This window comes from Pseudophryne corroboree, chromosome 9, assembly GCF_028390025.1.
Source record: "Pseudophryne corroboree isolate aPseCor3 chromosome 9, aPseCor3.hap2, whole genome shotgun sequence".
In the NCBI taxonomy this organism is placed as follows: Eukaryota; Metazoa; Chordata; class Amphibia; order Anura; family Myobatrachidae; genus Pseudophryne; species Pseudophryne corroboree.
Window position 1 is genome coordinate 150243021 of NC_086452.1, and position 11928 is coordinate 150254948.

The following is an 11928-nucleotide window of genomic DNA, read 5'->3' on the forward strand; positions in this document are numbered from 1 at the left end:
ATGGGTCAACATTGTAGGGATGGGACTATCACGCCAATAAGAACATTGTCAACAATGTTCTTGCCAACATTATGACCATATGCCATTTACTAAATTTAACTGCGTTTACATATGGAGGTATCAAGTCTGGTTGTGGTCTTCAAAACAGAATTGCATTAAACTTACAGTTTATAGTAATTCTGGTGTGGATATATTTTAAATATCTTGGGGCAAATAGCAAAATGGTCATGACATGCCTACCTGTTAGCTCCCCCAAATGGTTCCTGACTGTCAATCACTTTGCAAATAAATCCTCTCTGCAACCGCCATTGCAAGACCATTTCGGAACATTTGCAGTGCGACTTTGCGCATGTGTTTGAATGACAATAATTGCTCAACTGTGAAAAATTGGGTTTGCCTGCATCTCTGAATCAGTAAAAATAAAATTAAAGCAGAGGAACCCATAAAACACATTAGGAAAATAAATGACTGGATGAAACTGCAAATAAAGGAAAGCAATTGTTAAAAAGTCGCTGTTTAATAACCGGTATGTTCTACTTTCATTAGCAATAAAAGCTCCAGCATAAAGCTATGTTCGTTGAAATAATTTGAAGATTCCTGGGGCTTTTCACACTTGACTCCTCAAATTGATTATTTTTAACATAATGAGCCTTAAATGGCAATAATTACAGTGACAAGAAAAGCATTGAGTCCTAATAAATTTTAGCAAATTAAACCTCATGGTTTTATTTTCTATATGTTTGTCTTCTTTGGCTCTCTGTGGCATTTAAACCACATGTATTTTAACTTTTTTTGCTAAACAGTCATCTCACTTTAGCATGTTTTCATTTGTGTTACTCTTATTTTAAGATATTTATAACAGTAGTATTCTAATGATGTCATTATTATCTTTTGCAGGGCCTTTATGCTGTTGGAAACTTTCAGCCCAGTGAAGACAACATTCCCCAGAAACCTCCTCCTCCTCCACTCAGAGAGCCATTAAGGTCATTAACAGACCTCAGTCAAGACACCAGCAGAATATTACCAGGGAAAAATGGCAGTAGTAGTGATGGCATCTCTTCCCATCCTTCTGAATGTATATTGACCAGAAATAATCGAGAGTCAGGCTCATTGACAAATATTAAGAGAGCAAGTACAGATGTAGAAGTTATAACACCCCGAAGTCCCATGGGCAAGGAAAACATGGTCACATTCAGCAATACTCTTCCCAGAGTACATACTTCATCATTAGAAGACCCAGTTAGGAGAAATGCAACTATTCATGCATCCATGGATTCAGCACGTTCAAAGCAACTTTTATCTCAATGGAAAACTAAAAATGAAAGTCGTAAGCTGTCCCTGCAGGTAATTGAAACTGAGGGTGGACTTTCACCACAAAGAGTGATAGAAATGAGGTCCAGCTCTGAGCCTGTGAGGGTCGGAGTCAACGGAGACCATATTGGCCCAGGGAATCCATACTTTAAATTACAACCCGGTAGTGTGCCAGGCTGCAACAATACTGGTATTCCTGGTGGACCTAGAGTGTCTATACAGTCACGACCTGGGTCATCTCAATTAGTACATATCCCAGAAGAAACTCATGAAAATATTATAAATACATCTCCTAAATGCAGTTCTGCTAGATCAAAATGGCTTAAGGTGGCAGAAAAAAGTGTTCCTTGCCGAAGTAATAGTCAGCCAAGGATAATGCAGGTCATAGCTATGTCAAAGCAACAAGGTATGCTTCAAGGTAGTCCAAAAAGTTCAGAGGGGAGTACAGTAAGTTGCACTGGATCCATCAGGTATAAGGCCCTTATGGAACATGAACCAACAAATATTGTGCGGATTGAAGCCCACCCTGAAAACAACAGACCAATTATCCAGATGCCTTTAGAAGGGGAAGGGAGTGGCTCATGGAAGTGGAAAGCTCCTGAGAAAGGAAGTTTGCGTCAAGCTTATGAGCTGAATGACCTCAACAGAGACTCTGAAAGCTGCGAGTCGTTAAAAGACACTTTTGGGACTGCTGACAGAAAAAGAAGCAATATTGACAATGATCACCTTCTTCATGGAATAACCACAATACGAGTGACACCAGTAGAAGGAAGTGAAATTGGCTCAGAAACTGTATCCATTTCATCAAGTCGTGACTCTACTTTAAGAAGAAAAGGCAACATAATTTTGATCCCAGAGAGGAGTAACAGCCCAGAAAGCACTCGGAATATCTTCTACAAAGGAACATCACCAACACGCACCTACAAAGAGTGAAACAATAAGTAATGTTTCCATTGGTTTATACTGGAGTCAATTCTATTTGATAAAGCTTGTGCTCTAATTAGTTTGGAGAAAAAGCAGAAAATGATCTTACATGTGCCAAAATTACAAATGCTCAGATGGACTGTGGTTAAACTTTACTGATGTAGACATTAAATCCTAAACTTGTGCAGAATGGGACAAAATAAAAGCACAATGCAAAGAAATCAAACCAATGTGAAGGAATAAAAGCATCATACAATCAGTTTCTTTAAACACAAATGACTATAAGAAGTAAAGAGATATAGTTAGAAACAGAACAGTGGTACTTAGACACTTTATTTCATGAATGTGCCAACTTTGATGTTTCTTAATCTATAAAATTATTGTTTTCACCACAAAAATAGCAAAGATTTTTTTTTCTAATGTAAAATAGATATATATTTGCAGATTATGCACTAACATGTTGAGAGGTGGCGCTTGTTAAATCTAGCTAGCAAATCTGCACAAGTACATAATGTAGTTCTTTTGACCGTTCAGTTGCTTCTGCTAGGGCGGTAATGACCGCCTTTGTACAGAATACGACATTCAGCTCTATTATTGTGGAATAATCACACTTGACTTGCCATAATTTTGTGCAGACCTGTCCTCACGGTTTACTTTGACAAAGTTTGAGTGTGATACACTTACAATGGTATAATTGTTTTATTTTATTAGTTCTTCTATAACCTGCTTATTATTCAAAGTTCAGATTGTACTCCAGAAAAGGTGCTCAGTAGTGAGACATTCATGCACTGTGGATGTCTTGCCACTTTCCATGATTGTTCCTCTTTTCATAAGCTCATAAACACAGGGTTTAATGTTTTTGAGAAGTAGACCTAAGCCTTCAAGGTTCATTGATTCTTTGACATAAACTAATATATTTTATACAGAACACTGCCTGAACAAGTTATGGAGAGTTATGAAAATATTTTATATTCTGAGACAAAATGTTCTTAAAAGATGAATATACAGAGTAGTAATAAAATGGTAGTACATATTGACGGAGACAGTTTACACAGAGGAAAATGTGGAAGGTAGGTACAAAGAGCCACAGGAGAAAGGTCAGTGATCTCTGATGAATATGACTAATTTTGGGAAATGGAATGCTTGTCTCAGTTGGTCATTTTTGTGCGAGCAGTAGTATACCCAAAAGGTTCTACTGGATTGTCTCAAAAACACAGACCAGAAGCAAATGATTCCTGCACTTTAAAAAAAAATAATTTTATTATCAAACACTGTCTCACAGGATTGGCTAAAAATCAGAATGCAACTTAAGTGGACACTTATGACATCTATAGCTTACACATTGGGTGTAAGAATTATGTCTACAAGGAATCAAGGATAATTAGTTTTCCTTGAAATTGACACTATTACTTATACCTATTCATTAATAGGTATAAATGGAACAAGAACAAATTAATGTGACAACCACCACTGTTAAATTCTAAATACAGTGCAAGACAAAAATATATATTGGCCCCTTTTGTCACGTTCATTCATCTCATCAATTATCCCTTATTTAAGGGGGGTTTATAAGGTTATTCTAAAATCTAATTTGAGAAAATGTAAATCTCAGTACAGTGTATCAGGTATGTGACTTTTTTCTACTCGAACTTTCCAAAGTCTTAAACATGATTTCTGATTGTTTCAGTAATCCCTGAAACTGTGCTCTTTACATGGACTTTGTTCATGTAAATCATTTTATACTTAAAGTGCCAAAATCTACTTTTCTTTCTTTTTTTTTTGTCTTTTCTTTTTTTTTTTTTATAGTGGGAGTAAAATAATATAAAAATAGGATATTGTGAAAAATCAATTAAAAAAACAAACAGTTATTTCAAATAGACACCTGCATGAATATTTGATAAGATAAAATGCCTTTTGTAAATGTCACATTTGTTTACATTATACTAATACCTTAATTTCAAAACAATCAAGTATCAGATGACATCTTTTTAAATTTCTAATTTTCTTACTAAAGGGGCACTAATTTCTTTGTGAGGCTGTGCTTTACTGAATAAATACTATAAAATATGACTATGTTTTTCAACAAGAAGACCTGTATGTAAAGTATTGTGTTTAATAAAATGTTATGCAAATGTTTTCAAAATTGAAAAATTTGTAAATTGCTATAAATGTATTTTATCAATGCTACTGTGTGAGTTTATTGTGTAAAACATCACAAAAAAATAAAGATACAATCTATAATACATTTTCGTGCTCCCATCTGTAAAATCACAAAATGGAATTTGATGGGGTGAAACTACTTATACTTTGATGCTGAACATGCTTGATTAAATTTGTTACATTGGGCCTAATTCATGTTTGTATGCAATGGCCGATGTTCACGCACTGTAGCAATTTTTGTCAAACTGCTCGTGTGCTGCGACCGCAGTGCTCATGCGCGTGGGTGCCACTGCGATCCCGCTCGCACTGAGAACTTTGTCACAGAGTGATTGACAGGGAGTGGCCATTTGGAGATGTTAGCGGGGAGTTTAAGGGGAATGGTTGGGAAAATGTAGACGTGTCATGGCCATTTTCAGGGCCTGTAAGTTCTGATGGCTGCATGACTATACATGCAAATACATGGTGTCTGAGCTGCTACTGCTGTGCCCAGTCTGCTTAGCCATAGTCCAACCCTAAGCTTTGATGTTCTCCATAATTGCGAATAGTCCGCTAATGTGTATGCAGTTGAGTTTGCGATGGCTCCGGTGGGTGTTTTTTTTTCATTCATGGGAGGCAGCTAGAAAATCATGATTGCATTTGCATACAAAAAAGAATTAGGCCCATTGTTTGTTTTTGTCATCTCATAAAGTTTTTCATGTTTGATGTAGATGCAGAAATCTCACATTCAGAACTTCATTGTGTGCAAATTGGTGCAGAGAAAACTTTTGCTACATATTATGAGTTGCCCACATGTAGATGTGCCTATAATATGCTAGGAGGTCAAACTTCACAATTAGTACAAAACATGCTAAAAATAACAGTGCACAATGCTCATATATTATGGTAAATGGCCGGAAAGTGCAGATAAATGCAGATAATACGTACTCAATTTAAACGGAGCATATAAGAAGCTACTTAAACAAATTGCAGATATAAAATATAAAAACGTAAAGCAAAAAAGCAAGTAACTTTGAGTCTGAAACAATCCATGTTGCAATGCAGGATGAGCAAATACATTTATATGTTTTCAGTGCAGGGTAAATACTGACTGCTTTTGCATGTAGCCCACAAATGTTACACATATTTATTTTTTCACAGCAATTTAGATTTCAGTTTGGACTCACCCCACCAAAATATGAATCTCTCTGCACATGTTACATCTCCCCCCCTGCAGTGCAACATGGTTTTTGCCCAGGTGCACAGTTACAGTACTTGCTTTTGTTTGCTTTACTTCCAAATCAGAATCAGGCCCACTGTTTGCCTCATCACCCTCACAACATACCCTTACTTCACTTTGACAATGTCTGCACTAGCCCTCCAACCTATGTCCCAGCATCAATGTTATAGGGAGCCGCAAGTTCAAGTTGCCCTTTTAAAAAGAGATGTGCATTCTGAAAAGACACAAACGTATTACAAAAAAAGTAAAAACTTGCATCTATGTCTAATTGTGAAGGTGGTTCTCAATTAACATTTCAGTTCTGCACAAACCATCAATTCCAGAACTGATGCTTATTCAACAAATTTGAAAGGTGTCACTTCTAAAGCTAGTGCTGTATGATGTAAGCTACAGTTATTCCACCCCTTTGTAATACTAACAGAAATGATGGTTGGTTTAGATATTTATAGGGGATTTTTAATTCAATATGAAAGCTGCAAACATGTCTGGTATAGTCACTTACCGGGTAGTAACATTACTAATTGACTGTACCTTTGCTTCCCAGAGGTGCACAGGAAAATTTGTGATGTTGGGCTGGGTGGTCTTCTGTTTGCCGGCGGTCGGGCTCCCGGCGCTCAGTATACCGGCGCCGGGAGCCCGACAGCCGGCATACCGACAATTATTTTCCCTCGTGGGGGTCCACGACCCCCATAGAGGGAGAATAAAATAGTGTGGCGCGCGTAGCGCGCCACCGTGCCCGTAGCGTGGCGAGTGCAGCGAGCCCGCAAGGGGCTCATTTGCGCTCGCCAAGCTGTCGGTAAGCCGGCGGTCGGGCTCCCGGCGCCGGGATGCTGGTCGCCGGGAGCCCGACCGCCGGCCAGCCGTAGTGAACCCGTTGGGCTACCATATTCTACCCTCTTGTGTGCAGTCGAATAACATGCAGAACATTGCACTACATTTTATTCCCCTCTCCCCCTTCTATAGGATGATGACTGAAAACTTACAATTTGTACATCACAAATTTTAGCAGGTGAAACTTCTATCAGAGAATGATACACTGAACATCTATATCAGCACGGACTGTTGTGCATTAGTTATACTGTACATGATATATATTAATGTTTATTTTTAGGACTTACATCTGGCTTATTAGGTCTTGTGTGTATCTCCCAAAGGAGACATGGGTGTCTTTCCATATGTTGGAGCAGAGCCAACATTCTTTGCTTTGTTCTCTGGTAACCTCACCTAATCCTTTGTGCACATAGGGACTGACTCCGAAATGTATGCATGCTTGATTATTCACAGTTGAGCAATTATTGTCCGACTGCACATGTGCTGTGATGGTCTTGCTACAGCGGTCACAGAGGAGATCTATTCACAAAGTGATTGACAGACAGTGACTGTTTGGATGTAGAAAGAACGCAGACGTGTCATGGCCATTTTTGAGGCTACTGCATTCCTGTACGCAGGTGCAATGGCTCCAGCGGTTTACCTTTTACAGCAAAAACTCATCGCTTTTCAATACTGTGCATGTGCGGTCATAGGGCCTGATTCAGAGATGGATGGAAGTTCAATGCCGCATACAAGCAGCATTGACTTTCCATCCGATCTCTAGGCTGGGCATGCAGGAGATGTCTCAGCAGAAGAGATGCCTCCTGCATGTAGCTGGGATCCCAGCACTGCGAAGTAAGCCTCAGCTTGCACAGCTGGCCAAAGGAAGCGGGGGCTGCGAGGCCAGGAAGTCTGCATGGTGACACATAGACCCTTGGCTCTCCCCTCCAAGAAAATGGGAGCGATGTGCCCGTTTCTAGGAACCATCTCCCCACCCCATCAACACCACTGCCCAGTAGCGTCACAAGCCAGGTGCGGGAGGTGCGGCCCGCACCTGGGTGTGACGCCTAGAAGGGGTGACACCACACTGTGGGCTCCTCCACAGTGACAGGAGCCGAGTGCTGCAGTGTGAAAGTCTGCTACAGCACCCGGCTCCTGTCATAGAAGAGGAGCCGACAGTGCTGGTAGACAGTCTCCAGGGGCAGCTCAGTACAGCTCAACATCTCCGGAGATGCTGGGCACGCCCCCGGAGTGACGACCCCACGAGGCCATGCCCCTTTGCAGTCGGCCATGCCCCCTTTTTGCCATGAGCGCGCACCGGGTGTCACCACACCCAGTGATGCCACTGCCTGTCAATCAGGAGAACCCTGTAAAACAGCGCTAGGCCCATTCTGTGCATGTGCAGAATGGACCTCGCGTAGCCTCAGATTCCTTATTAATGGTAATCTGCGTGAGACAATACCTACGTCCATCTCTGAGTCAGGCCCATAGTCCCCATTCACTTGTGTATGAACAACCGTAAACCATTGATGGTTTCCCCCATTATTAAAAACTATCGACCATCAATGGTTAATTTACAGTACTGTATTGATGGACAACCCTAATCTGCACCTCTTATTTTACTATATTACCATTGGCACTAGCTTTGCTACTTTTCTTGTACAATCTACTTCTGCCCATGCTGGATTTTTTTTAACACTTGGTGATGATCTGTCATCATGACTATACAAAATAAAATACATTTTCATCTTAATCATCCCTTTGAGGGCAACTAAGACACTGCATCTTCCAACTGTTGTAATAGCTACTTTCACTTAATTACACTTTTTTTTATCAGTGCTAGGATCTAACATATTGGGCCAGATGTAATGAAGTCCGAGTTGGGCGGAATCCCGTCCGAACTCAGAAGTTATTTTTAAAGCGGCAATTATGTACAAGGCAAACCGGACTTCATTACATCCGTCCTTAAAGGAATTACTAAGTAAAGACAGGTCTGTGTCATGGCTTTATAAGGGCAATGATAAAGAACCATATGTTTCCTTATTATCGAAAATATCAGCATGGTCTTATGACTTATATTTACAAAATCACATCTTTGGTTTAAGTGCATTTTTCACTTTTTGTGGGGAGTATTTTTTGCTTCTATTAACAAATTGTAATTATTTATATAGTAGCTGACAGTTGACGCACCAAACATGATATAAAACCAGTCTGTCTTATTGACAGTTTTGTCCTATTTTCAAGTACTTTTGAGCGAATGATCGATTGTCATTTGTTCCCATCCATTTTCCAGATTTTCATTCCAACCAGCTAGATTGGGCAGATGATCTGTCAGATATCTGTATAGCGTATGCCCATCTTCTGATAGGTGAATATATATAATTTACTCAAAACAGCAGACCAGAAATTGCTAACAGACATCTTGGTAAAGTAGAGTATCTCAAAGTATCTAAAGCGCCCCAAGCAATTAATCTTTTCCTGTAACATAACATGCAATGTATCTTTATTCATTTTTAGTCATTACAGATTTTCTTGACAATGAGACTGTAATGTTGCAGTTTTTTCCATTTTATTAATCCCTCATTATACTGTAAAATCAGATAAGTCACTTCGTCTTACACTGGTATCTATAGCACCTCCATTCATGTACTGTAACCTATACCTTTGAAGTTCTGGTGTCACCATTTTCTTATGCACCACTGAGAAACCCTTAAAAGACACAATCTTCTCTTTAAGGGGTGTATTAAAGCAGTAATGGGCACAAGGTGTCAGCTTTCCGACTGATTCTCTGGTGCTTTTCATCCACCAAAATCCCAGATTTTTCCTCTCATCCCATAGAGGTTGAATGTGATGTATGTAGTGCACAATGGGGCATAAGGAAGTGATAAATAAGTGATAAGTGCAAGGTGATAAATGCACCAGCCAATCAGCTCCAATATGCAAATTGACAGGAGCTGACTGGTTGGTACGTTTATCACCTTGCACTTGTCACTGGTTTATCACTTCCTTATGCCTTCTCCAGATTAATAAATCTGACACATTGCGAGCACACATCACCGCTATTTGAATACGGGACACAGAAAACCCACATCACTGTATCAATGCTTTTCATTTTCTGCACATCTAAGTTAAAATGTTGCTGCTCCAGATAAGCATAAATACAGACAGAGGAATGATTGTTTACAAGTATGAAAATATATCAATGAGTTTAAAAAAAAAGATGACAGAATTTCAATCAAAGTGCAATTTAAGAAATAAGTAAAGGTTCATTATAATTTTAATTGCAAATGGTGTAAGAGAATCTGAAGAAACTTATGGTAATTAAGAAGAAAGACTGTATTTCTTATCTGTAAAGTAAGTAATATTACTGTATAATAAAGAGTGATTACAGATTTCAGGTTAGGACCAGGGCAGGGTGGCAAATTTCAGTAAGGGGAGCCAGCACATAGCACTGACCAATAGTGCATGAGCAGTGATAACTGAATAGGTTTTGCAGTACAGGTTGAGTATCCCTTATCCAAAATGCTTGGGACCAGAGGTATTTTGGATATCAGATTTTTACGTATTTTGGAATAATTGCATACCATAAAGAGATATCATGGTGATGGGACCTAAATCTAAGCATAGAATGCATTTATGTTACATATACACCTTATACATACAGCCTGAAGATCATTTTATCAAATATTTTTTATAACTTTGAGCATTAAACAAAGTGTGTCTACATTCACACAATTCATTTATGTTTCATATACACCTTATACACACAGCCTGAAGGTCATTTAATACATATTTTTAATAACTTTGTGTATTAAACAAAGTTTGTGTACATTGAGCCATCAAAAAACAAAGGTTTCACTATCTCACTCTCACTCAGAAAAGTCCGTATATTGGAATATTCCGTATTTCGGAATATTTGGATATGGGATACTCAACCTGTATTACAAGTACAGATGTAATACCTGTTAAATCAGCATAGAGAAGATTTTGCTTGCAAACAGCAAACAAATTTAAATGTTAGCAGGGTCATTACCGGTGATAGCTGTGTTCTAGCCGAAGCGAAGGTAACCCTTTGAATAATACCTTCCCATTGGTGAAGATTCTTGTTTCTGCTCAAAGAACAGAAAAACAACCACAAGAGAGGACAGAGTGTATCATTTATCAAGACATCCATTTAACTCATGAAGGTGATAGCCATAGAAGTTATATAACATATTTGGAGGAAGCTAGGAACCCAAGTTGCTTCCATAATTGTCAAAGCACTTCAGGTTTGAAGATTTTTCCTTAGAAAGTGTCCCTGATCTGCCGATGCAGTTTCACACAAGGTCTAGTGACGCTTTTCAGTCGCACTGCTGGCCGCAGAGCAATTGACAGAAAGTGGGTGTTTCTGGGTGGTAACTGACCGTTTTCGGGGAGTGTGTGTAAAAACGCAGGTGTGTCAGATACAAATGCGGGCATGCCTGGAAAAACGCAGGCGTGGCTGGCCGAACGCAGGGCGTGTTCGTGACATCAAAACAGGAACTAAACAGTCTTAAGTGATCACAAGCTAGGAGTAAGTCTCGAGCTGCTCAGAAACTGCACAATCTTTTTTTGCAGCAGCGGTGCGATCCTTTCGTTTGCACTTCTGCTAAGCTAAGATACACTCCCAGAGAGCGGCAGCTTAGTGTTTGCATGGCTGCTAAAAGCAGCTAGCGAGCAAACAACTCGGAATGAGGGCCCTTGTGAGGAACTTAAACTTAGCAACTTGTTCTGATTAGATAGAGGGTAAATGGACACTTTGAATTACTTTATACTGTAAATAAACAGCATATCCTGCAGCTAATATCTTTGTGACATTTCTGATACAATATGGGATAAGGTTTATGATAAGATAGGTTTACAAATCTCTGCATAGTGTCAAAAACATTGTGTAGTTGTTGTTTTCATCCTTGGTAGGTAAAGGCAAGACATGATTATCTGATATCAGAATTCTGATGTCAGACATGGAAAGACATAGAAATTGTGGATGCAACTGTGGAAGTGCAACAGAATGAAGGGGGTATTTGTCTATCTGATGCTAATGAGGATGTTAATGATAAATGTGTTGGAAAAGAAGTTGATAAAATTCATGAGGAGGATGTTGTTTGTGTCAAAGTAAGTGAGCCACCAGTGGCAGCAGTGATGAACAAAAAGGGCATTGTAATGCCTGGGAATAATACCCCAAAATCCACCTATTTCATATGGAATAATGTTTTCCAAAATTCTGAAACATTTGTCAAGGCATCTGTACCATTTGTGGTGCCAAAATAAGTAAAGGTAATGATGTTAACCATCTAGGCACATCTTCCCGGTTACATAATTTGCAGTGAGTTAATGCAAATTATTTATGAAAATCTAAAAAATCCTGTAAAATAATAACAAGCAGTCCAGCATCAACTACCAGCAGTATGGGCCAGCACATGCAATCTCCACCTCCAACACCCTCATCTTCAACCTTTTCATTAATGATCAGAATTAGTCCTGCTGTA

At 39.1% G+C, this 11928-nt stretch overlaps 1 protein-coding gene across 1 annotated transcript in view; it reads left to right on the plus strand.

Annotated features, from left to right (window-relative positions):
• Positions 1 to 4478, plus strand: part of PLPPR4 (phospholipid phosphatase related 4) — a 194077-nt gene extending 189599 nt beyond the window's left edge. Inside the window, exon 7 of the mRNA XM_063939851.1 lies at positions 898 to 4478. Coding sequence (XP_063795921.1) covers positions 898 to 2244 — 1347 coding nt within the window. The 3' untranslated portion in view covers positions 2245 to 4478. The remainder of the gene's footprint in view (positions 1 to 897) is intronic.
• Positions 4479 to 11928: the final 7450 nt, after the last annotated feature.